We start from the raw sequence: 27,497 nt of genomic DNA, 5'->3' as shown, positions 1-27,497 counted from the left end.
TCAGCTCACATTCTCATTTATTCCGGGATGCTAGCCCATGGGATGGTGCTGCCCACATCAGTGTGTGTCTTCCTCGCAGATATGGTCAGAGGTGTGTCTGTGGGTGGTTTGAAGTCCAGACAGGCTGACAAAGAAAGACTGATCATCATAGGAAGGTGTGCTGGCCTTTGGTGCATCATCCTTTTTTGAAACGTGATCCTGGGAGTGCAGAACGCAGAGCAGTGGTGGGCACTGGCCTAGTATGTACAAGGCCCTACATCCATCCCATCCCTAGCCTTGGAGAAAAAGTCAATCCTCTATGTTAAAATAGGAACACCTGTTCAAACTGAGCAGCCAGCACCAGGCTGTGCTCTCTACCTGCAGGCCTGTGCTTCTTTTGAACCACAGCTGAACAATTTCCCCACTATTCCTGTCTAACTGGGGGAAAAGTTACTGCTAAATAGGTCAGCACATTGCTGGCAGAATAAACCTTCTCGGCCCTGCTGTTCCTCTTCTACCATGGCTAACACACTGTAGAATCCTTGACCTAGCTTTCCTTTCTTTCTCCAGCTGGGCACTTATCCCAGCATCCAAGTCCAGCAAAGAGCCAAGGCCTCCTGTTAGTACCCACACGCCCCCAGCTCTGCTTCCTTCCCTTGCTGTACAGGCACTTTGTTCTGGGGACAGGGCTCTACGGCTTCACTCACAATGCTGTAGCTCATCCCAGACAAGGGAGGCAATTCGTTCTCCTTTACCCAGCACTTGAGCACCAATTCCGTATACAAACTACCTTTACTCGTAACTCAACTGAAGCACTGCCCTTAAAAACACTGCCATATGTACTTTGGAAAGTAACTAAATGGGTGTGTGTGTGTGTGTGTGTGTGTGTGTGTGGCGGGGGTGGGGTGGGGTGGGTGTCACTGCTACTCTCAGGCATTCCATAGATGAAACACAATGACTAGATTTCTTTGTATGGTCAACCCAACTTCTCAAATTATCAGTAAAAGTTACTATAACAGGGCTGGCAAGATGGCTCAGCAATTAAAAGCAAAAGCCACTCTTCAAGATCTAGGTTTGATTCCTAGCACCCATATGGCTGCTCGTCATGGAATCCAATGCTACATTCTAGCCTCTGTGCCATCAGACATGTATGTGGTGCAGACATACATACAGGCGAAATATATATATTATACATAATACATACATATCCATCCCAGAGTTCTTCACAGCAGAACCAAGAGAGACCTCAGGAACACACGGAAGGGCCTGTAGGTCACCATGATGAAGAAACTGCATACGCAGTGAGAGCTCAGCATAGCTCAAAAGCAAAACCCAAGCCAGGACATGAGTGGTAAGAGCGAGCCAACCACAGGGCTATAAAGCCAGCTCTTCCTTTCAAGCAAGACAACTTGATGCCTTCTTTACTAAGTCCATTGTAGGCTTCAGATCCATGGACCAACTTCCATGATTTACTTTAGGGTTAATTACCTCCCAGAGTACATATAGCTGTGTTTTTAAGATTTAAGAGCCACTCAGTGAGATGGCTCAATGAAGGTAAGGTGCTTGCTCCGAAAGCCTTGATACCTGAGGTCAATGGCCATAATCCACTGAACAGAAGAAAGAGGAAACAGGCTCTATATTGTCTTCTGGCCATACAAGCACCATAGCACATGCACCCCTCCCACCAGGGTAATAAAAACTAGAGTGAACTAATTTTTAAGTTATTGAAGACTGGATTGCTCATGGGATTGGGCTCACCCATCCATAGACGGCATTTAACCTCAGAAATAAGCAAACACAAACACAGGTTCTTTTTAACTACTGTTTAATCCCTTTAAAGACACAGAAATTATAAGAAAAAAAAGCCACATGTAAGTTAAAAACACCTTTAAAAGCCAGCAATAAGCCACTGTGTAGCTCTGAAGACACAGAATGGGAAAAATGGTTATGAATCATGTCACAGCTTGTCTGATACAGTGTGGTTTCAACTCACCATACAATGACACTGATTTGAGGATCAGTTGAAAAAGAACACTTCTTTAAAAAAAAAAAAATCATCAAATTAAAAAAAAAAAAAAAAGCACAACCCACCACACGATATCCTCCGCTGGGGAAGGCAAGCGGAAACACTGCAGGCGCTGGCTATGGGAGCTGAGGCTCTCCTCGAGACAGGCGACCAGTGTTCAGGTGAAAGGGAAGGCAGGTTTGTAGCCAGGCACCTTCATCTTAACACGATGGGGCCTTCACGTCCCAGGAATCTGTGCCCCTGTCATTCCTACTGCCTCATGCGATGCTCCTTCTGGTGTGGGGGCACCTTCACGTACATAAAGCTGACAGAAGACAGACAGGACGGCATCTCCGTTCAGCACGGGCGTCCCTTCTGTGTGTGATTAAGTCAGCAGCAAAAGTACTTCAGTGACAGATGGGTGTGTACAGAACCAAAGACATTTAAAATGGGGAACAGAGACACATTTTCAAAGTTTAGCAAACGCTCTACCTGTGTCCTTCCCCCATGAAAGGACAGAGAAAATAATTAACAAACTGATCTCTCAAAGAAGTTTTCCCAAAATAGAGCCTGTCTGCGCAGGGAGCAGCATGTCAGAGGTGGCAGCAGGCAACCCCCACTCTTCCAGTCCAGACATGCTCCCCAGAAACTGCTTAGTCATTTAATCCCCATGCTTTCTGTAACTTCTGGCTTTATAGTATAACCCACTGCTGGTTACAGAAGCAACGTGTAAGAAAACACGGCTGGAGGTGGCTTTGTGTCATCGGACTGCTTTCAGACAGTGGTTGTACAAGGATCTTTGAAGGGTTATTTATAGAACAGACAGGCTGTCCCTTGCTTTATAAAAATGGCATTAAGAGTTACCACCAGTTTTAAAGGCAAGACAAATTAGCTGGCATAGAAATGTGTCATTAGGTTCTGTTTGACAAAATTTCCCCAATCAATGACCTATGGAGCTTCTTGTCAGTTCTTCACTGGAGTTTGCATTGTGTTAAAAACCTATTAAAATAAATTATCTCAAAACATACAAAACATTATTAGGCAGCCTACGAATTAAAATGTAAATTGGCTGCATCCTCTGTACAACAAGAGCCTCAAAAAGCAGCTTAGTCATTGATTATAAGAGCATTCCTACAAAATATCAGTGTGGAAAATTTCATCTTAAATTTTCTTCCATGAGGAGCATCAGCATCATCAATAGATTTGACTACATGCTGTCACAGAAAAATCACCGTAGAGAGCTGCCACGTTCTAATCCATCAAACTTGAGAATTCTGAGTGGATTTGTTTAAAATGCAAATCTCTTCCTTCAGCGTTCGGAAGCCTGCTACAAACTCACTTTTCCAAGGGCAGTGAGAAGCAGAAAGTTAGCCTTGAGGGCAATCGGATGAATGATCAACCATTCCTCAGATGCCGCTGGTGGAATGTAACAGGTACGCATGGTCCTTGGGCAGGTTAAGGTTACAGTCACAGTGTACGCTAGAATTCTGCACCTAGGTTAAACCGGGTGTGTTAAATTTCAATCAGGGTAGATTATTAATACCTGAATAAAACCTTTCACAATACTGGTTTCTAACTACACGGTTGATCCAAATCTCAGTGGGCACGGCAGAAGCAATTACTCTAAACACGTCTACTCTCTCAAGAATGTCTGGGTCAGTTATAGTGTGGAACTCTTTAAGAGTCAATGAGCTGAAACTTATGAACTGATCAGGAAGCTGTAGGTACCATGTTCTAGATTTGCTCATGAAGACACAAGATGAACATTGATGAGGGATGGGTTTCAAGTAGGAAAAGCATTTGTCCTAAATGTCTTCACAAGTAAAACCTTCATGATTTTTTTTTGATGGCGATTTGAAATTGTTTTCTGTAATTAAAAAAAAAAAAAAAGAATGACTAAATTCTCTGAATTAAAATAATTGCTGCAGAGTTACATGGTGGTAAACCCTGTCTCGTAAAATCAGCAATTTATGGGGAGTATTTAATCCGCTCCAGTTTTACCCAGCAGAAACAGAAACTAAGGGAAGCAACCAGGAAATGGCCTGTTGCTACTCATTCTGGGTTAATGGATCAAAAGGTATTCCTCCTGTTGCTAAGCAACTATTTTTAAAAATGTCACCACCTCAAGCTTCAGTAATACAAAGCATTGCCAGTTACCAGCTCCCTCTGTGACCCCGCCCTTCCCTTTGCCCTACAGGATTAGGGGTGGTAGAGAAGGTGCTGTTCCCCGAAGCAAGAGCCAAAAGGATCGGCCAGGCCACTTACACAAGATCACCATCACTTTCTAGAAACCTCCACTGGAACTGTTTTCCTCCAAAGTGGCATGTGTGGAGACACCCCGTGTGGCCGTCACCACGGTAGGGACCAGCATGCTAAGACACAGCAATCAGGATTCTTTGAAACCCACAGAACCTTCTCTCCATCTCTGAGTACTCTAAAAGCTAAGCAAGCTTCCCCAGACACTCCAAGCTCCAATTAAAACACGAATAAAAACAAACAAACAAACAAAAAACCAAAAAACCCAAAGACAAACAAATCAGTGAGCTGAGACACACCAAATTGACAATTATTGTTTCAAGAAAATGAGATGTGAGGGAAGAATATTTTTTGTTCTATTTTCCCTGAGTAGTACACAATTGGACAGAAGTATAAATATGATGTAGAGTGACCATCTCCAGAACGATTTTGGGATACTCAAGAAATGGGAAAATCCTATAAGCACACAGCAAACCCTGTTCTGCTGGTTAAATGCAGTAAACACATGGTATAAGGACCTCCTTCAGAAATAACAGTAGTGCAAACATTAGTTTTAAATCCTTTTAAGTAGAAATAATCTTGACAGTATCCCAACTAGATATTCATTTTATAGAGTGTGGTTTTTGGGGGGAAAAAAATGAGAATTTATTTGATTTTAGATTGTGTTCTGATTATGTCTCCAAATTAGAAGACAGCCATCCCAAAATAATCCCATGAACGTAACTAGAACGCTGAAGAAGAATGAGAAAGGACATCAGTCAAGTTGGAGTGCTGTGTTATGGGCCAGGAGGAACAGTGATCAGCTGTCTTGCTCTTTGGATGATAGAACTATGATTATAAATTCATTACGAGGGGACAGGCGACAGCGACTCAATGTATAGAAACGAAGTCTGTTGGGGTAGCAGATATAAATGGGGTCATCTGTGAGTGGCTAGATCGATGGATCAAGCCTGCAGCAGCTCCCAAAGCTGCTCTGGCTTCACTTAGGAACCGCCCAGGGCTGTCTTTAACAAGCTCATGAAATCGTAGAAACATTTGGGGCGGGCACTCTCCAGAAATATGCTTTTCTTTCTCCTCCAATTCTACAGTTAGCTTGATCTCAACACATGGGAAAGAAAACTAAGAAAAGGTATTTACTAGCCATTCCCGGGGAGGAGTAATGGGGAGGACTCTAGAGGCCAGGAGAACACTTTCCTCATCAGATGCAACCTATCTTCAGAAAAGCAACCATGCCACGTATGGCTCCCAGGTACGGCATCTGCACCTTTCTTCTTCCTGACATCTTTAGGTTCCCACCCCTGTTGCTGCTTCTTCCTTCACCCTACTTACAACGTATTAGTGACAAAAGCCAACAAAACCAAACTCACCGTAGACTGACAGCTTGCATTTCATTTGAAAATGTAAGGCAAAACCAAAACAAAATTCATACCAAAAAAGATTGGTCAAATGGCAGTGAGGCCCAAAGGCCCCACCTTCCCCTCTATAGTCTCAGGCTCATTTTCCATGGCCTCAAACCCACCCCATACTTACAGCTGCTGCAGCCCACACCACACTGCTATGTGATTAAAGACAAACCCAGTCACTCAAGGCAAGAGTGGCCCCCTAAGAGGAAAGCACGTATTTGTTTAGATAGAATCTAACACCCATTTTAACAAGAGTTTAATGGAAGAATTTTAATGCATGAAGTTAAAGAGTATAGAAACTAATTTAATTAAAAAAAAAAAGTCACTTAGACTCATCAACTAAGTTTTCTTTTCCCTACATCTTTCCCAAATAGCAATGAAAGGGACAGGAACAAGAAACCGATGAACCATACAAGAACCTTAATTACTAGAGATTTCTTTCAAAACCTTCAAATCATCTATCACTGTTATTCTTATAACCCCCTGTAACTCTATGTAATTTATGCTCGAGGGATTTCTTCAGAAAGTCCACAGTGTTCTCATCAGTAAGCTGTTGTGTCCCATACAGTTACACTAATCTCGGACACAGAAGTGGGAAGCCCTCTGCCACCGGCTCCAGGCTCCGAGGTGCTTTCCTTGTTCGGGCCTCCTTATCTTAGCTTCCCTCTTATTGTTTTGTTTTTTTTTTTTGTTCTTAAGAAAATAAGCCTAAAATATCACATTACCAACCTTTAATTATGTTTAAGAAAGTCCTCCTAGAAGGGGCCCCTGACTGACACCTGTAATTAAGCCCTGACTGTTTACAGTCCCACCATGCACACAGTCCTCTAAGATACCTTAAGAAAACCCTTCGAATACTGAGATGTTTATTGCATTTTTAAAGTACCCACGATCTTAAGTATCTGGTTTTAGACTTCCCTCAATCCTCTCTGTAGCACACCATATCGAATACTGAAATCGTCTCCTCACGATTTTACACTTGGAAATACCATCCGGGAACAACATTTTAGGAAGATTTAAGGCAAGACATTCATTTGGAAAAGGTTAATCATCCAGACGACATGATTATTTTCCACCTCTTCAGTGCCTTGGGATACGCAGTGTACATTCAGCAACAGGGTACACAGATGACCTTGAGGGCAGATGCTGAGGTCAGAGTGCCCTATTGAAACAAGGGAAGATTTTGTATAAGGCGTGACCCACAGGAACATGGCATGGGAGGGGTTATCTCTTTCCATTTCCAATCTAGTGTATAGGAAACCCCCTATCCGAGACCATCCCTTTCCACCCAGTTAGTCTCTCTTCCTTAAACAAGAGGCTCTGCAAAGGCCTCAAGACTGGCTTCTGTTCACAGCCGGGAAACAGCCATCACACGCTCTCGCAGTCACTGTGTTAGTGACGAGTGTCTGGAGCCAGTGTCTCGGTTCTGATTGCAAACGTTATTCATCGTGGAAAAACTGTTCTGTCCCAGAGGATTGTCCCTTTCGTCAAACTTTTTGGCCTGTGAGAGATGAACATTTTCCTGTGTGCTCGTTCTTCTTTGAGACTTTTTCACAGGCAGCAACAGCAACACCAAGATACTACAGACGTGAAGGCAGTAATACCAGGAGCTAAAAGAAGAGGGAAGAGGGTTATCAGCAACACCCTTGCCAGCACCCAGGGCCCTGAAGATGGGGTTATCCATCACATTATTCTTCTCTTTTCTCCAGTGTAGGCTGGAGGGTGGGTAACTGCAGCACTGCCCTTCATGTCCCCAGCTCAGAATACAGGCCTAGATACATTCTAGTGTTTTGTAAGGGTCACGAGGCTACACAGGACAAAGGAAAAGGCACTTATTAACAGAGGCAGCAATCTGAACATAGCCACAAAATTACATGTGGGGTCACCAGAGAGCACTAGACATGAAGATGTGTCCAGTCACTGCTTGTCCGACTCTGAAACCCACAGTCACTCACTCACGCACCAAGACAGAAACAACATGGGCTGTAGGTAACCAACACTGTTTGATGGTCACATCACAAATACAGGCTGTACCCAACAAACCATCAGAAAATCAGCCCCTGGGTGGACTCTGAGACTGAAGGGACTTAACCTGATTCCAAAGGTGAGAAAGTTCAAGTGTCTGAAGAAAACAATATGGGACAGAATCCCTAACAGTCTACCCACCGAAATGAACAGCTTTGTTAAAATGGGTACGTTAACCCATTACTTGTTTTTCCCATGTGAATACATAACTCAATTCTAATGTTTGAGTCTAATTCTTTGATCACATGCTCTTATGCTAAGCCTCCAAATCCCATAGAAATGAAGAACTGGATAGAACCAAGCTTCTAATCAACGATCTCACCAACATGGGAAAAGTGAACATTGGTGGGGCAGGGAGAGGAAAGGAAAGAGTGAGGAAAGCCACAGAGTTCAGGACAGCAACTTCTGAAACACAGAGGACCACAGCGGCCAGTCAAGTGCAATCCTTTCCTTTTCTATGACTGGAAAAAGTCAAGTTTATTAGTAATTGGTGAAGCATTCCCCCTATTCTTCTTGTAGCCACATTTGGGACACTCAGGCTACACTAGGTCTTCCTGAGATGGGGCAGGTTCTCCTCCTGGGGCGACCACCCTTGGGCTGAATGGGATGAACTGCTCCATGAAGGAACTTGGAACTGCTCGGCTTAGGATCAGGAAGTAACTGCTAGTATACGGCACGGCAGAGTGAGGCTGGAGAATTCCCATCTTTCTATTTCTACTGTTCCACTCAATCAGCAAGGACCTTCCTTGGAAAACACAGCTGCTCCCCCCCCCGACAGCTGAAGGGAACACTTACCTGTAAAACGTGAACGACGGTTTTATGGAGAGGAGCACAAACGGAACAACTGTGTAACTTATTGTTATCTGGGTGGCCACCCAGGTTATGAGGTCATAAAATAACTTAAGTTGAGGGGGCTCCAGGAAATAGTGCCTAAAGTTATTTCTCACCTGAAAGGGGGAAAAAAAAAGACACACAAGAAATTGCTACATCTTTAGATTGACACAAAATATACTAAGGACAGCAACTTCAAGCCTGCGGAGTAACACTCTCACACTGCTGCTTCAGTCTGGAATGCCACTGCCACCAGGGCAAGCAGGTTCCAGTGTCACCGTGTACATATTGTTGGGGGAAGGAGGCAAGCACATGATGGACTGTACAGAGGACCTCAAGGAGCTGTCTACAGCTTTCCTGTGGATTTGAAGTTGTTTAAAATAAAGTTTCCCAAGAGAGTTAGCAACGGACACTGACGAGCGGCTCTTAAATAGCACTAGGTAAATTAGAGACTGTGTGTGCCTTCGCTGGATCCCCAGTTTCTTCTCTCACCAGGGAATGAGGCAGCAGTTCTCTTGCTCAGCCTTCAAGTGTCTGGGAGACCAGAAGAACCTATGAACTCAGTTCTGATCAGACAGCGTACACGGAAACAGGGACCATATACTTACTGATGGAACTGGGAAGGCCCTTTCAAAAAGGTATGTCTGTCTGTCTGCCTGCTTGTTTGTTTGTTGCAGAGTTGGAGACTTGTGCATTTTAGGCAAGTGTACTCAGCTATGTCCCCAGCTTTTTACAAGACAGTTCAAAACAGCCAAATGTTGCAGTTTTAAAATGCACACTCTTACTCAAATGAGATTTTCCATTTCTACCATATATTTCATTTTCCTTTCTTCTTTTATGTCTGGTGTGCCCCAATATTTCCACAGGTGAAGCACTGCTTTGGTTACAAAGATACCATGTGGGTTCCTCCGAACTATGGTAGTGAATGGTTACGATTCTCAGAGGCTAGAACCAAATCTTGGCACCTAGGACCTCTTGCCTAGCTTTCTCTAATCCACTCTATATAATATCAACAAGCCATTTCTTCCAGCATAGCTGGCCACTATTCCACCATGTTTAGAAGCTCTAGCTAGCTGGGGATGTAGCTCAGTGCTAGAGTGTTTACCTCGCATTGCACAGCCTTCGGCACTCTGAGAAAATAGAAGCCCTACCTCCCCTGACTCCCTGATGCAACGGAGAGAACAGGACCAGGCTTTAGGGCTGATGCCCAGGCTCCTGTCATTTCCTGCCGCCTTTCTTCCTATCCAGAACTATCTGCTATTCACATAGGAACTCACTGCTTTAATTCCATCTCCCTGGCATTTCCCAAATACACTATGGCTTTGAACCTTTCTAATGTCATGCCCATGCCTAGGATATAATCTTGTCCCCATTACACTCCAGTTGGTATTGAAATACCTTCTACCTTTCAAAGCATACAGACAAAACCTGCCCTAATGAGCTCATCTCTAACCAACCCAACCAAGAGAACTTCCATCTTTAAACTCTGCTATATAACTCTACCTAGTGGGTAGCCCAGGGGTCTATGCTCAGTGATGTACATGCAGGCGCACATACAGAACACACATATCCATGCTTATGCCCCTGGGCAGACTATCAACCACCAGGAGGCACAGTCCTGTATTACTTTTCTTGCTATTTCCCTCATATACTCCCACAGTCCATCAGAGTGAGTATCCGCTGGTTTGTTAAATGAAGCTATTTTATCCAGGTGGTACTCTAGTAAGCGTGTAAAAACACGTTTGGACACATCACTTCCCTCCAGTGGACTTCCAGACACACCGACTCATCCCCCTCTTTTCTTCCATATTATGAAGCGATCGATGTTAACTGTTTCCTCAAACTGTTCCAGGTTCCCACCAGCAAACACTCCTCAGAACAGTACTGCACCCACAGTCCACAGTGTCTCCCACTGGGAACAGCCCAGCCCTCTCTCTAGGAGTGGTCATACTCTACTCTGAACTGAGAGAGGCCTCCAGAGTTACATCACAAATGAAAAAGAAACAAGTGGTTTAGAAGAGACCTACCCATGCTAATCATCATTGCTATCTCTCGTTCAGAAAATGCTGTAAAGACACATAACTTGTTTTAAGCACTTCCTGCCAGGCAGACGCATGGCTTCTCCTGGTATACAGTTAGCATGGAGGCTGGCATTGGGGGTGTATACTCATTTCCAGAGAACAGTCATACATCTGACTTCTACTAGGCAGGTGCTGCTGCTCACAGCCCAAGAAACAGAGTCACTCACTGAATTATAAAACAAAAACGTTGATACTTACAGCCCGAGCTGCTAACGTCATTAGCACTCCCGTTAGGAATGTCAGATAGTATCCTGGGTAGACCCCATGCCAAATGGCAGAGAGAAAGAATGTCTGGATTGTCGGACTGAAGGTTGCTCGTTCATAGCACACCCTAGAAACCATAGATAACAGGAGAGCCAAGAGAAGTGAGCGGATCTAAGTTCACAAAACCCACAGGATCCTCTCTGGGCTGACAGGGCATATGAAAACAAACGGCCTTTCTCCTGGGCACTAGCTCAGTCATGACGTGTCAGACTTGCAAGTGTAAGCTTGGCTCCTATCTTTTTACTGGTATATGTAATTACTAAAATGATCACTTCCAGTTTGGGGGAATCTATAAACCTAGTCTGCTTTTCCTAACACGGGAGATAGGATTTGATAGGACAGAACCACTGGGAAGGCTGGCTGGGAGACAACAGATAACAAGACCCGCTGTGTGTCTCAGGGTGAATCCGACTGCACGGTGCTCATGGGACCCGTGTTTTCTCAGGCTGGGCCGCCCGTCCTGTGCACCACCCCACCCCACTCACCCACCTCACACATCCTGAGACACGTCTGGCTTCAGTTCTCTATGCCCTGGCTCCAGGGACGCTATAAGATTTCTGTTGCTGTTTTTCAGATTACTTTATTTTTCGCATACGGTTAGAAAGGGACACCTGACCCTCTGGAACAAGGGCCGGAGCTACGGAGCAGTGTGAGCCCTCCTGAGGATGCTGAGGGTTGAACTCAGGTCCTCAGCACAAGCAGCAAGCGCTCTTAACTGCAGGACCATCTGTGCAGCCTCACAGTATGATCTTAAGGAGAGCCCTGACTAGGGAGTAAGACTGAGTCTTTTGATCCTACATGTGTGTGTCCCCAGCCCAACATATAAAAAGAGCTGCAGAGGACACTGGCTAGGCCCAGACATCAGCAGAGCCCAAGCCAAGCTGAGGTGACTGGCATAGGGATGCTTGTGTCTTAATTCCAAGAAATTCTGACTTGATGAACAGTGCCTTGCTTTGGTGGATGCTAATGGCGGATCCTAAGACCACATGTCATTCAACACACTAACAATTAATGAAGGATGTTAAGTTGGCAAGCTTAGGCTCAAGTCCTTAAGGCCAAAGCATGCCTAAGGGTGACTCTCGAAGGTGCATACCTTTTGAGCCAAAGAGCTGTCTGGATATTCCAGTTATCAAGAAACATCTTAAAACTTGTTGACATCTGAAAGACAAAGAGACCATTTTCTTTGGCAAACAAAATAATGAAGCTTTAAGTCTACATAGTAATGCTTTAATAAGCTAAGAAATTAAATTTTAAAGTCATTTGGTAATAATGGCATAGCATTGGTTCCTTACTGAACACTGTTCTTCTTCTTCTTTTTTTTTAAAGATTTATTTATTTATTATATGTAAGTACACTGTAGCTGTCTTCAGACACTCCAGAAGAGGGCATCAGGTTTCGTTACAGATGGTTGTGAGCCACCATGTGGTTGCTGGGACTTGAACTGAGGACCTTCAGAAGAGCAATCAGCGCTCTTAACCACTGAACCATCTCACCAGCCCAAACACTGTTCTTCTAATACAGTAACAGCATCCACGAAAGTTTATATATCTCCAGCAACATTGGAAGGCAGCAGAGTACTGCCGTGACACCCCAGGTCAACACAGACCTATGTCTCCAGCTCCCTTCTAGCGATTTAGACTCCACAGTCTATTTATTACACCGAGACTTTGATGTTCTTGTCTTGGTTTCCTTCCTACCCATCAACTTATCAAAACCCTACTCTATGATGGGCATGCTGCCCACCGTCCCCACTGGTAGCATCTAGATGATAACATACATGGTTCTCAGCTGTGACTAGGCCCCCAATCTACCTGATGCTAACTGTGCCTATTTTGAAAACAGTTATTTCAATGCTACAATGAGGGGAGGTACATCACAAAGAATTAACCAGCAGCATTTAAAATACGTCACAGGTCTCGAAAAACAAACAAACAAACGAACAAAAAATACTTCACAGCTCTCCAAAGTCCCTCAGAGTAGGTGATCTGGCCTCCAAGTACAGACACAGCCTGTCCACCCTCCTCAAGACAGAACTCACCATACACTACATCCTTGTCACCAGACCTCATGCCTCACATCACATCTGCTCCGTCCGCCTCGGGAGTGCCATTATGCAGTCCTGCAGGCCTACTGTGGCCTCCTCTCCTCTACCTTGTCTCTCTCTTCTACATGTACAGGAGCTGCAGAGAGTGAGTCTCTCCAACTTTAAACTCCTTCTCGTCAGTATTTTAGTCTTTATTGTGTGTGTGTGTGTGTGTGTGTGTGTGTGTGTGTGTGTGTGTGTGTGCATGCATGCATGTGCCAACAGAGGACTCAGGAGAGTTTCAGATCCCCTAAAGTTACAGGTGGTTTTGAGCTGCCTGACATAGGTGCTGGGAACTGAACTCAGGACTTCTATAAGAACAGTGACTTTTAAACAAAAGTCTCCTCAGGCCCCCCTCTACCTACAGCCTGTACAGCTACAGGCCCTCGGGTCTGGGTTGGCTACCTTTTCTGTTCCCCCTCCCTGCAGAACTGCTGATGAAACCATACTCAACTGGAGTGCTCCTGGCCCCAGCTCAAGTGACATCTGGGGCCATTTAGCCGTGCTCACAATGCCTTCCTTAAGAAACCAGTGCTTCTCTGTCCTCGTGCCACCTATCCCCAAGAAGGCAATGCTTCATGTGCCCAGGAGGGTAACACCTGGTTCTCAAGGTATGGGAAAACCATATCCATTTTATGCATAAACATACAAACGTGGCAAACTAAGTCTGTCCATGGAGGCTGGAAAGCTCCAGAGAGTCACCACAGAGTCAAAGGTTGTAAATGCCAATCCGTCATCACCCTACTCCAGCAGCCACCCGCTTCCCCTCTTCCTCCCTGTTTTTACTTATTTTCATTTTATGAGAGTTTTTTGCTGGCCTGTGTCTGAGCACCATGTACATGCAGTGCCTCTAGAAGCCAGAAGAGGGCACCAGATCCCTGGAACTGGAGTTCCAAAGGATGGCTTCTCTAGCCTCACCCCCATCATCTTCGATGCCATCTTATGACCCGCTGGCCCCTTCCCACACCCACAGGATGTTCTTCATCCAGGGCCTACCCGGTCACCTCCTGCTTCTGGTTCCCCTCCCTGTGTGGCTTGTCAGACCGACCACAGACTTAAAGCACCATATGCCTGCACCTTCCAGGTCAGAGCCTACCTTCCAGCACTCTCCAAAGCTCCCTGCGGACCGTAAGTCACCAGCCTCATTCACTGCATTCTCAGGGGTCAGAGTGTCCCACCACCAGGGAACAGGGGCCGAGAGTCGGGGAATGGGTTCATGTCCTCCTCCCTCTCCTTTGACTTTGCTTTCTTTCCAATCCTCCCACGAGCCCTTGAAGCGGCTGCTGTGAGATCCTGTCTAACGTTGAACACTCAGTCTGTTGTTCTCAGCTCCCTGACCGGCCACGATTCCAGCTGAACTTTAATTGGTTGTATAAAATTAAACATCGGTCCACGTGTGTGAGAAATGTCCCCCACAGTCTCACGCACGTGAACATGTGGGTCCCAGCTGACTGGGAGGTGTGGGAGGTGTGCCTTGTTAGAGAAAGTCTGTCAGCACGTGTAGGTTCAATGGTTAAAATTTCTAGTTCTCTCTCTGCTTTGTGTTTGTATGATGTGAGCTCCCTTGGTCCTAGTCATACCGCTAGGTTCATTTCATCCTTACGGACTCTCACCTCCATAAGCGCAAATACACTCTTTATTAAAAGAAAGTTTGCAGCCTACTGTGGTCAACACCTGTTAGCTCCACTCTCGGGGAATCACACCATAACCTATAAAAGCACACGGTGGCACTTATGCTGTCACATGACTAACGTCTTAAACGTTTACTAACCTCTATTTGCTGAATTCTCAAGTTGGAAATTAAGTCCCAGCGAGCCACTCCATTCTTGTCGTATCCTCTGAAACCGAAGCCCGCAGCATTGTTAATGGCGTCAGCTGTGAGGAAGTAAAGCATTAAGAAATGTTATTGCAATGCATACAATATATATACACGTGCATACATATATGGTTTTTTAAAAGATTAATTTTAATTTTATGTGTCTGGGTTGCTTTGCATGCATACATATTATATGTACCATGTACATGTCCGGTGCCCTTGAGGCCGAAGAGGCTATTAGATCCCCTAAAACTGATGTTTGTAAACTACCATGTTGCTGCTGGGAACTGAACCTGGACCTTGTGCAGGAGAAACAAATGCTCTTAGCTGCTGAGCCATCTCTCCAGCCTCAATCTACTCTGCTCTCCCAGGAGGTGTATACCCTGCCTAGCTTTTAAGCAGTGAGAGTGGACTTTTTAGTTATTTAGTTATTTAGCTATTTAGTAGCATTAGAGACTGGACCTTCCAGGTGAGCCCTTTCCTGCTGAGCTAGATCCATTGTCCATGACTTAATTGAATTTTAAAATGAGTATGTGTGTGTACATGTCTGCTAAGCTGTGTGCAGGTGCCCACGGAGGCCACAAGAGGGTGCTAGATCCCTGGAGCTGGGGTTACAGGTGGCTGTAAGCAACCAAACTCGGGTCCTCTGGAAGGAAGAGCAGCAAGCATTCTTAGCCACCCAGTCATCTCTCCAGCCCTGACTTATGTAAGAGAGGTCAGAGACATCATCACACACAGTGAAAACAACAACCCTATTCAAGTCAGTAGGTTAGTTAACAAGACACCAGACATGAGCTTGAGAAGACAGACAGACAGAGAGGGAGAGTTCTGGGTACTGTGCTAGAATACAGTGGAGAGTGCTCACCTGCCTGTAAGAAACTGCTGGGAGCGCTCCCCCTGCAGTCAGCATGCTCATTTTGGTCTTTATTCTAGGTAAGTGGGGCCGAATGCCTAATGGCTGACCAGAACCCACTCTGGACTACAGAGCTTCCTTGTCAACCCTCTCACAGTGGTGGCTGACCGGCAGCTTACAGACCCGGTCAACATCGGATGTCTCTTGCTTCAAGTGGATCCTTTCCAATCAACAGAAAGCGTTTCTAGTTCACACCATTGATGTTATGGCCAAATGAGCTAAGACCCATCAAAATGCAGCCAAACACCTTCACAGACACCGATCCTACCCTTAAATGGTCTGTTCTTTTATTAGTTCTTTGATTAAACAAAAAATTTTACAATCTGGGGGGGAAAGTACGCAAGCAAGATTTACTCTTCTGTCGGGTTTAAGCCGCCTTTACGGTGAGCTGGTCAGTATGGTAATGTGCAGGCTTAATAAGATCAAAGGCAAAATCTGCCAATTATTCTAGAAAACACCCCACTCCCACCACACAAAGTTGCCAACAGCCTCCAATCAAATCCAAATGGGAATAGAACGCCTATGTTCCTGTAGCTGGTGGCTTAACAGAGCCAATGGTTCAAAGTTATGTTATATTATATTACATTATATTTGTGTGTGTGTGTGTGTGTTTGAACACAGGTTGTCAGGCAAGTAACACGTGCTTTTACTCAATGAGCTATGTCACCAATATCAATACCGACTATTTAAAAAAACAAAAACAAAACAAACAAACAAAACAAAAAACCCTAAAAGGACAAAATTGGTTTGTAATCTCGGAGCCTCTGTTTAAAGCCAGCATTTAAATAGGCATACAAGGATCTTAAGAAGTTTCACTTATTGTTAATGTTTAAATTTGACAGAAGGAAAAACAGCATTAAGGCAATCTTAGTTTAAACCCACACAAGGCCAGGCATAATTGTGCATCTCATGGCTAGCATCCCAGAGACCGAGGAAAGGCCTGGAGAGTAAATCAACCCAGGATGCACAGGGAGAACCTGTCTCAAAACAAACAAATTCTTACAAGGTAACACTATCTTTTAATTTCCATTAAATTGCCAGGCTAAAGCCACATTTCACGGCAATAAAATAAAGGCAGTAGTGAAATGCCAAGGACCAACTGCTCGGCCTTTCTGTGATCTGCTCTGTGTGGTGTTCAAATGTGCATTGTGTATCACACAATATTCAGAATAAAGAGACTTATGATGATGTAGTGAATAGGGCAAGAGACAGACCAAAGAGGCTCCACGCCACATCAGCGCACCCTTCACAAGGCGGGCAGGAGCATTACGAGTCCGTTGGACATTCAGGAAGACTCGTGTGGTGATAACATGGGAAAGTACTAGGATCCATGCAGATGAAGCTCACGACAGGCACGGTTACCCTAACCCTAAGCCCATCGGAAGCCTCCCAAGGCTGTGAAGCAGTGCAGGGGAGAGCTTTCCAAAAGCTTGTCTCTCTTTCCCAAGCCCAGCTTTCCTGTCAGTGCCCTACATCAGTCATAGGCCAGGCACTCCCACACCTCTTCAGCCGTAACTTCTGTAACACTTGTTCCACCTGGCGGGTGGGTGTCAAAGACCCTTCTGTGGACTGGTGTGATTTTGTATCCTTTTCTGGTGAAGCTCTGGTCACAGTAAACTTCATCTAAGGTGTCATAATGATAAGTGCAGTGAAGTCATACTAAATTATGGGTGCTCTGAAGACAGGAACTATGCCAAATGTTAGCATTCATTCAAGCCAGCATGGAATCTAACATACAACAGGCATTAGATAAGCACTCCCTATCACCTCAACTAACCATTGATCCTTTATTATTACTACTACTACTATTATTATTATTATTATTATAAAATGGGCCTTGAATATGAACTTGGGGGGGAGGTATTTCTTTTGCAAAATGACTGATTCTACTCGGTCTTTCACTATATATCCTCAAGAGGGCACTCTTGAGCTGGACACAGTGGTATGCCTGCAGGTTCAGCCACTAGAAAGGCTGACACAGGTGGACTGCTGTCCCTGGGGAGTTTGAGTCCAGCAGGTGCAGTAAGTCACAGACAGACAGACAGACAGACAGACAGACAGACACACACACACACACACACACACACACACACACCGCCTCCCCCGACCACAGGATACTTCAGTATGAAAACAAGTCTGCATGCTACTTACCTAAGGTCCATGCAAAATAGTACTTAGGTCTGGCAGCCAAGAGAGAGACGTACAGATAGGTGGCTTTAGTCGGCCACGACGCAGTGGCTTGGAAATGCTCATCGATGTTGTACTCCACGGGTAGCATGTTGGAGATGGTCAGGTGGAATAATAAGGAGAGTCCACAGACCAGGAGCTTCTCCGTAACTGCTGCCTGGAACGGGTGGGCAAGAGTCACACACCTCACAGGACTGTGTGTCCCTTTTACACACCAGGCATATCCTGAATGCAGCCCCAAACCTGAGCTCTCCCGAATAAAACTCAGGAGCCTCCTTGCCCTGGGCACTTCAGATCCTCACAGTCCCACACATTAATACCTTCAAACTCATTAACCTCAATCAGCAAGGCAGGCTCTCTCAATCAAATGCAGAGCTCCCTGAAATGGCGATATGGCTAATCATGGTAGCTGGCTTGCTCTGGGACTCCCCCCACCCCCTCCCCCGCATCTGCCTTTCAGGGATGGGATTACAGGCTGGTTGTGATACTGTCATTACATGGGTTCTGGGGATCTAAACTCTGCTCCTCACACTTGTGAAGCCATCTCCGCAACCCCGTGAGCCAGATTCTGCCTGGTACTAACAAGGAAGAGAAAGCAGCCAGAAAAGAGGAATCCAGGGTTTCCAATGGGCTGGGTCAGAAGGCACAGTCCGTGAGGGGCCTGCCATAGAAGACCTACCCTTGACAGCATCATTTTCACTGAGGAATTGTTTCCTTTCTTTAAAAAAAAAAATGACATCTATTTATGTGCACTACATTTGTGTCTGGTGCTCACAGAGGTCAGAAGAGGGCATCAGATTCCCTGAAACTAGGGTTGTGGATTATTGTGAGCCACCACGTTAGTGCTGAGCATAGAACCCAGTTCCTCTGCAAGAGCGGCATGCGCTTTGAACCACTAGCCATCTCTCCTGCTCCTTATGCAGTTTCTAAGTAACTTACATGTGCTCTTTAGTCATGACGTCACTACCGGGTGGAGCGTAAAGACTTGTTTGTCCTGAGAGATACTTACGAAGAAATAGACGACAGCCAGGCAAGTGGTGCAGACATGTCATTCTGGCTACGTGAGGAGGATGAGGCAGGAAAAAAATCACACGTTCAAGGCCAGGCTTCAAAGTGAGGTCACTGTCAGCGCCAGCTTCATGAGTTAGTGAGATCCGTCTCCATAAGACGGAAGGGCTGGAGCGGTGCTCGGTACCCTAGCTCTGTTGCTCCAGAGAACAGGAGTTCGGTTCCCAGAACCCACATCAGATAGTTCACAGCTGCTTGTAACTTCAGCTCCAGGGGATCCTAAACCTTCTTCTGACCCCTATGGGCACCCACCTAATACATGGTACACACTCAGACACATAAATGTTTTAAAAACAAAAACAAAAATAAAAAAAATGGGAATAGAAGACAGAGATGCAGCTCGGTGGTAGAATTATTCGCCTTTCTATATTAGCACAAGGCCCTGGCAAGGCTCTGGGTTCAATCCCTAACCATACAACATGCATGCATGCACATGCACACAACACACACACACAAACAGATATAGGAAGGGAGGGAAAGAGAAAGGAACCAATGGGAAAATTAAAACAAGTGAAAATATTAGACTTTCAGAAAACTGGACAGACAGATGCTAGGGAGCGCAGGGCTTCGGATGAGGCGCAAGCCCTTACATTTGGAGATGGATCTGCTTTCCCATGCTGCTCGTCTTTTCCATTTTCACTGGGCTGTGCCACGTGGGATGCTCTGCCTTCAATGAAGGCAATGTAGTCTTTGTAGGAGCACAGTGGGCCTGCCAGGATGCCCATGAAGTTGCAGGTATAACTTACATACTCCAGGAGACTTGGCATGCGCCTGCAAGGAGGAGACACTCGTGTGAGCCGTGGCAGAGGCTTTCAGGGTGATCCACTGAAACGTCAGTCATGGGTGCGCCACCTTCGCCATTTCCCAAAGAAAAGATGCCTTAGCTTTCATTTGTATCCATGTAAGATTTCGGGAGGCTGGGGCAGAGAATTCTCAACAGAATTTTTGGACAGGAGGGCTGCTTAGTTTTAACTTTCAACTTGACACAACCTACACTCACCTGGGAAGAGAGTCTTAATGAAGAATTTTGTAGATCGGCATGGCCTGTGAGGGGTCAATTTGACTGTTTATGTAGGAAGACGTAGCCCACCGTAGGGAGCACTGTTCCCTAGGAAGGGAATCCTGGACGAAGCAAGTCAGAAGGAAGCTAGCTGAGAGAAGGGCTCTGCCTTTATTTATGTCTCCCTGCTGTTTACGGTGGAATGATAGCTGCTTTTAGTTCCTGCTGCTGTGACTACTATGATGATCTGTGTCCTGGTTGGTTTTTCTTTTGTCCATGTGACACAAGCTAGAGTTATCTGAGATGAGGGAACTACAGTTGAAAGCATTCTTCCATAAGACTGATCTGTTGGCAATCCAATGGGACATTTTCTTAGTTAGGGATTGATATGGGAGGACCCAGCCCCTCGTGGTCAGTGCTATCCCTAGGCAGGTAGTCCTGGAGTATATAAGCAGGCTGAGCAAACTGGGAGGAACAGGAGGTAAGCCGCCCTCCTCCGCAGCCTCCACATCAGCTCCTGCCTCCGGAATCTGGCCTTGTATTCCTGTCTAGATTCCCTCAGTGATGGAGTGCGGCCTGAGAGCTGTGAGCCGAAACAAGTTGCTTTGGTCACGGTGTTTTATCATAGCGATAGAAACCCTAACTAAGACAAACCACAATTTGGAATTATAAACAAAATAACCCCCCTCTCTCCTAACTGGCTTTTTGTTGAGATCTCTTATAGCAATTGAAAAGAAGCTAGTTGAGAGTTCTCAGAAAGGTGTTTACAGGCAACTACAGAGGGTCTTCCATTAGACTCCTCATTAAGGAAAGAAACCTAAGAGGACCACGGTGTGGCATAAGGAATCATCTCTCACAGCACATGTGCTCATTTGACAAATGCATGCTGCATGCCAATCATGTGGACAACAGGCTCCTGGGTCTGTAGACAGAGCAGTCAGCAGGTGGAATCCTGCATGTATGGAGCTTATAGACCAGTGTGTGTATGTATGTGTGTGTGTGTGTGTGTGTGTGTGTGTGTGTGTGTGTGTGTGTGTGTGTGTGCGTGTGGTGTGTGTGTATATATATCAGACTAAATAGACTGTATAAAATAAGATATATGTGCATTTATATGTAATCTTCAGAGATGCTAAATGCCGCAGGGAAAGGGGTCTCTCGTTACATGAAGTCAGAGAAGCCTCTTCGGTAAAGTAGACTAAACACAAGTGAGAGCTGTAGAAACCCAGGCATCGAGGAGTGATGAGGACACGGGTGGAATGCATGCAATGACAGCCAGCTTGACAAGACAAGGAAGACAGGACAGGAGCTAAGCCTGCTAACTGAGGTAAGATCACACGGGGCCTGCCTTCCAAGCCACAGAAGAAACAGATCATGCTGAACGAGACAGAAAACTAGTCAGGTTTTAAAGGCCAGGTTTCCAAAGCACCACTCTGGCCCTGTGTGTGCACACAGTGGAGGCACAAAGACCAGGCGGGGACTGTAGCAGATGACAACACCTTGGAGGTGTTTGGAACAGCATGGCATGTGGCTTCTGACAGTGCACCTCTGGAGTTAGTTGATGGATTAGTTGTGGGAGCCAAGAGAAACAGGAGAAAAAGGGCCAGGGCGGTGGTGGCGCACACCTTTAATCCCAACACTCGGGAGGCAGAGGCAGGTGGGTTTCTGAGTTCGAGGCCAGCCTGGTCTACAAAGTGAGTTCCAGGACAGCCAGGGCTACACAGAGAAACCCTGTCTCAAAAAAACAAAAACAAAACAAAACAAACAAACAAAAAAGAACCAGGAGAAAAGGATGTCTCCAAACCACTGTGATTCCTTTGCCTCAAGGCCTGTCCAAATGGCTCACAGTATGCACAGTTTAGTGGGCAGTCCAGTTCATCGACTGAAGATCAAAGAGCAGCTACGCCTGGGCACAGTAAACAGGCCCCGGGGAAGTGGAGGCCTTCTTCCCTCTCGGCATACCATGAGCAGTCTCTTTGGAAAATATTCTGTGGACAAAGACGTGAAGCAAGCACCCCCATATATGAGGGATTATTGTTATGTATATGGGACATATAGATCAACATAGCACTTCCCATTCTGACTGGAAACGCCATCTATTCTTTTTCTCAGTCTGTCTGGCTGTTATCTATCTATCTATCTATTTTTGTGGTGGTTGGTACTTGTATTTGTGTTTTGTTTTAATGTGGTTTTAGAAATTATTTATTTATTTAATTGTGTACATGTGTGTCTTTTTTAAATTAATTTATTCTTGTCTATATGAGTACACTGTAGCTGTCTTCAGACACACCAGAAGAGGACATCAGATTTCATTACAGATGATTGTGAGGCACCATGCGGTTGCCAGGAATTGAACTCAGGACCTCTGGAAGAGCAGTCAGTGCTCTTAACTGCTGAGCCGTCTCTCCAGCCCCAAATGTGTGTCTTTAGAGTGTTTTCATAATTATCTTTATAAGTAATTACAGAGGGTTTGAATTAATGAAATGAATTAATGTATACATAACCATGCAGGAGTCAGAGTATGCAAGAAGAGAGTGTCAGATCCTCTGGAACTGTAGTTACAGGCAGTTGTGAGCTACCACGTGGATGCTGAGAACTGAACCTGGGCCCTCTGCCAGAGCAGTAAATGCTCTTAACTGCTGAGCCATCTCTCCAGCCCACTTCTGTTCTTTGAGATAGTCTTGATCCATAGCTCAGTGTCTCACTCTGTGGTTCAGGTTGGCCTTGAACTCCTAACAGTCCTTTTACTTCAGCCTCCTAGGGGTTAGGATCACGGGTGTAAACCACCATGCCCTACCACCTTCTTTTTTCTTTTTAAAGTTTCAAGCCGGGGCCTCGTTATGTATCCAGAGCTAGCCTGTAGCTGACTTACATTTTCTGTCCCTATCTCTGTCTCATCTCTTGTTTTTGTATTGAGTCAGGGTCGAGAGTTGCCCAGGTAATCCTCAAACTCAGCTGCATGGCTGAACATGACCTGATCCCCATGCTTCCAGCTCTACGTGCTGAGATCACAGGCAGACTCCATAGTTCCCACGAGAGAAGATTCTTTTCCGCCACAAAGTTCACTGAAGGAAGTTTTGGCTCAACCGTCAAAGAATCCTGTGAAGTGCTGGAACCAGCCACTGTAATACTTATCACAGGAGACACTTGCTGATTTGGTCTGTCCCAACACCAACTGTGTGTTGCCTTAGGTCAGGCACCCTTAGCCTCACTCACTGAGGGTTCAGTACTTCCTTGGTACAGAGCACTGTCCTGAACAAGAAGATGTCTGTCCTTAACCTACTTGATGTCAGCCTTTCCGGAATCCCAAAACCAGAAATGTCTCCATGCATGCTCAAATGTCTCCTGGCCATTCAGAGACAGGAACACACTGATAAACAGACAAAGCTCTCAAGATTAGGACCTTACACTGAGGCAGGATGAAACCCAGCAGAGCAGGGCAGGGCAGGGCAGAGGGCTAGGAGGGCGGGGTTTTAGATGGGAGGTCGGCATAGTTAAAGAGGAGACACTGGGTGTGGTGGAACACACCTACATCCTAGGCCTCGGGAGGGATGCAGAGGGATGGGAGTTTGAAGTCAGCCTGACCTACAAAAAGGAACCTTGTTCTCCCTAGGACGAGACAAGGATTGTGTAAACTGAGGCAAGAGTGTGGAGCTCTGGGCTCCATTCTGAGGAGGTTGCTGTGGTCAGAACTTAGAAACTTATGTTACACAGGAAAGCACTGGGGGTTCTTATCAGGGGAGTGAAAAAAAAAACAAGACCAAAACAATCCAAAGCCTATTCAGAGACTCTCTGGGGATGGGGAGATGGCCCATTGAGTAAATGTACTTGTGTGTAAAGCAAGAGTTCAAATCTCCCGTATCCATATACAGAGCCGAGTGTGGACACATTCTTACGACACCTGCGTGCAATGAGACCAGAAGCCAGAAACCGGATAGGTAGCTCAGGGCAGGGACTCAAAAGCAAACCATCCAATAATATCCTTGGGTCTCTGGCCAAGAATGGTAGAAGGAAGCTCTGGCTCCTCACCTCCTCAGAACTAGACCGTCTGTAGCCCTGACTGGGGCAGTACACAGTGGTGGGGCCTAGAACACCAGGCCAGACAATAAATTACCCTTCTGGCCGACACTGGAACTAAAGCTCTTGACTTCCATAGTGAAGTGGGTTAGACCAGCTCCCCAACTTTAGACCATCTCCCAAATGATTTTAGGGGTTACCTCTTTAGAAGGAGCAATGACACAGTAGCAGCAGAGGCCCCCCAAAAAAGAAAAACTGGTTCCTTTTGGTCATGAAGATGAAATCTCTGGCCTAGGAAGAGACCTAACATTCCAGGCTGAAATGGAAGAGTTAACCACCTGGGCCAGTCAGTCAATCACATGACCAAGGGACCATGCTAGGAAGGCAGGCTCAAGAGACAGGCAAAATGACGACCCCTTTGAATATTATAGTTCCCCTTCCCAGAACTTCCATCTCTGGCCACTCAGATTCATCTGGTTCTCTGTAGCCTTCTGAGTCAAAGTTCAACTTTTCCTTTTCCCACTTTGTCTCAGAGGCCAGGCAGAATCTTTTTGCTACTAAGATTTTCTGGCTTGTATGCGTGCATGCACACAGAGGATCCCTGGACCCAATGTAGAAATCTGTTACAGAGGACAAGAGAATACCAAGTGCATTCTGGAAGGCAGCCCCTTAGATCTAGTAGTGGACGGTGGTGTGGTGAGAAGCAACCTTCTGGAGAGGGCTGAAAGCTTGCTGGACTTGCTAGTGGAACAGACTTGCAGTGAGAAAATGAAGTCTGCTATTTCCCACTCGCATCCCAATATTCGATGATGCTACTAGCAGACAAGTGGCAGTGGTGGAGAAACACGTGGCAGGGGACAGACAGAAATCAGAGGCTCCATTGTGGACAGACCTATTGCTATCGGGGAGATGAGGGAGTGTGGCTTGTGGGCTTCAAGCTACACCAGAGCATGTGGAAGCACCTGGGGAACACTGAGAAGTTCAGGTCTAAGTTCTGGGGTACAGCAACGGTCAGTTACACAGGAGAGGGGCCGAGGGTTGAGCGGGGAGGCAGAGAAGAAAAGCAAGAGAATGTGGTGTCCAGGAATCCAGTGAGGAGTGATCACCTGGACCAGTGATGCCACTGTGGTTGGTCACCATGCCAACAAGGCTGAAGACTCGGGGCAACCACGAAAGGAAGGAAGCATACATCTGAGCACAGAGTGTGATGGGAGCGAGGTGGCTCCAAAGGGACTCGTGACAGTATTATCCTCCTCCCCGAGAAGCTGAGGATGACCTTGCTGAGCAGAAGAAGGAAAAAAAAAAAAAAAAAGATCCTGATTAAGGTCAGAGGTGAGAAGAGAGCCCTATTCTCTATGGGCAGTTCAAACTCAGAAGTAGAATAGGAATATTCTGTTACAGTTTCAGGGAGCTTGGATGGTTTGTGATTACAGACTGACAGACAGCCAGGAACCCAGAGCCCAGCTGCCCTTGGTAGTGAGTCCCAGCAGATACCTCGGGCAGCCTTTGTCAGCATCTTATTTGCCCCACTACAATGAGTCATTTCCCAGTCTACAGTTCACCTGGGCTGTTCTCAGAGTCAGGATGAGGTCAACCCAATGAGGTCACACATAGTAACCATGCGCTGTGTGTATGGCCAAGGGGAGGATGTCTTCATGAATATCTTTCCATCACTGAAGGAAAGGAAATTTAGCTTTCTGAGTATGAGCAAGGGAGTGATAGGATTTTGGAGAAAGGAGAATATAAAATATTTTCAGAGAGAGAATTAAGGAAATGTAGTCGCTTTGTTGTCGCTACGAAGGACCTGGCTTTTTAAATTAAAAGGATTTAATTTTATTTTATATGTATGAGTGTTTTACCCACATGCATGAGTGTACACCAGATGCCCGAATAAGTCAGAAGAGAGTGTCAGATCCCCTGGAACTGGAGCTACAGTTGGTGTCGTGTGGGTGCTAGGGACCAAGCTGGTCCTCTGCAAGAGCAGTAACTGTGGAGCCGTTTCTCTAGCCCCAGGGACCATAGTTTTTAAAACAGTAAGAAATCCAAAATGAATACAGGCAGCAAGAATGAGAATCTGCACTCCGCTTCCTTCCACCATCCAGGCGGGTGGAGAGCTGGGGTTAACTAGGACGGGCCACTAGCCTGGTGGTTGCCTGAGAGGGGACGAAGAATCCGAGCAGATGCCTGTAAGTGACAGTGTCTGAGGTAGAATGTCCAAGGTCAGGGAAAAGTCAAGAACCAGCCAGACTGCTCGCCAGGGAGTGCATGCAATGGCTATGTGTTGCTGTTTGGAGACTGGCCACAGAGCAATGGGAAGCCCAAAGAAGATGCACAGAAGGGTCCCAGAGGTCAAAGGATGAGTAGTGACACACATCTGGACATCATTTCATTCTTCTGGCAGACATGCATTCCTTAATTCTTAATTTAGAAGCAATTACTCCAAAGGTAAAGGGGGGAGTTCATCCTAATGGTGTTAGGTTGAAATAGATGTGGCCAGGAAACCAAGCCACTCTTCAGGCAGCTCTTCCAGAAGCAGAGCAAAGGAAAATGATGGCCAGGTGAGTCCCTCGGATAATAACCAATAACATGTGTGTTACACCTTTGTGCTGCGTTACTACGCTGGCCCACTCACTGCTGTCAAGTCCCTGTCCATGGGTGGCAGTGACTGTTATCACTACAGTTGCAGACACCGCCATCTGTCCTTTGAGAGTCTCACAGACACAAAACTCAGTGGACCTCTTGTGTTTCACAGGAGACACGCACGGTACAGAGGCCCAGGACTTGGCAGAGCCCAGGAGGGATTGCCAGCCTAGCACAGAACAACTTGGTGGCCTGCAGCTGTGCGGAGGGAAGACAGTTACTTTGCATGAGCCAGTGCAACGGTACAAACCAAGGTAGATGTAAAGACACATACCTCACAGCTAATCCCCTCTGCGACGGAGTCAGTTCTTCATCCTTCCGAAACATCCCTGAGAATCAGAAAGAAGCACTTTTGTGAGTCAGATTTTCTCTTAAGAATGGCACTTGCCCCACTTGAAGAGCATGCTATTCTCCATGTCTGGTCCCAAATGAGTGCCTCTTTCTTTCTCATGTTAACACAGATCCAATCACAGCTGACCCATCACGTGGCCCAACCCACCTTGCCCTATAAAGGCTAAACATTGCACAGGGCGGAATGAAAGTTACTAGTCTGAAGGAAATTATTATCCTATTAGAAAAATCCCCCAAATTAATACATTCTAACTTACAACTGTGCTATCCGTCACAGAAAGTGCTAAAGACACATTAGAATTCCTGGAGGATTTCGACAACTAAACTTCAGTGCCATGAAGAGCCAGTCACTCAGCAAGCAGCAACGGTGCTGATCTCTACCACGCCACGAATACACACAGAAGCATACGCATCATCTCCACGCATCTGCTTTGTCTGGTCGTAATCAGGAGGCCATTGCTACAGCCAAACATCAACTTACTAGATCCACATGCTTCCAAAAAAATGAACAAGAAACACTAAATTCAATTTAAAGCTCCCCCCCCAAAGAAAAGAAAGAAAAAAGGAAAAAGAAAAACAGA

At 45.8% G+C, this 27,497-nt stretch overlaps 1 protein-coding gene across 13 annotated transcripts in view; it reads right to left on the bottom strand.

Moving 5' to 3' along the window:
* Nucleotides 1–1,787: 1,787 nt before the first annotated feature.
* Mboat2 (membrane bound O-acyltransferase domain containing 2) overlaps nucleotides 1,788–27,497 on the bottom strand; it is a 132,966-nt gene continuing 107,256 nt past the window's right edge. For 11 of the 13 annotated variants that reach the window (XM_006515172.4, XM_006515167.4, XM_011243889.2 and 8 more), the window contains 8 exons: nucleotides 26,840–26,894; nucleotides 19,502–19,682; nucleotides 17,808–18,000; nucleotides 14,699–14,802; nucleotides 11,938–12,002; nucleotides 10,779–10,911; nucleotides 8,464–8,615; nucleotides 1,788–7,253 (listed from right to left, as the gene is read on the bottom strand). In XM_006515172.4, the coding sequence (XP_006515235.1) occupies nucleotides 7,028–7,253; nucleotides 8,464–8,615; nucleotides 10,779–10,911; nucleotides 11,938–12,002; nucleotides 14,699–14,802; nucleotides 17,808–18,000; nucleotides 19,502–19,682; nucleotides 26,840–26,892 (1,107 nt within the window). In that variant the 5' untranslated portion in view covers nucleotides 26,893–26,894 and the 3' untranslated portion in view covers nucleotides 1,788–7,027. The remainder of the gene's footprint in view (nucleotides 7,254–8,463; nucleotides 8,616–10,778; nucleotides 10,912–11,937; nucleotides 12,003–14,698; nucleotides 14,803–17,807; nucleotides 18,001–19,501; nucleotides 19,683–26,839; nucleotides 26,895–27,497) is intronic. The other 2 variants (NM_026037.3, NM_001083341.1) reach the window with 1 other exon arrangement.

This window comes from Mus musculus, chromosome 12 (assembly GCF_000001635.26).
Source record: "Mus musculus strain C57BL/6J chromosome 12, GRCm38.p6 C57BL/6J".
Classification (NCBI taxonomy): Eukaryota; Metazoa; Chordata; class Mammalia; order Rodentia; family Muridae; genus Mus; species Mus musculus.
The sequence above is the reverse complement of the archived record's forward strand: the minus strand, read 5'-3'. Positions and strand labels throughout refer to the sequence as shown.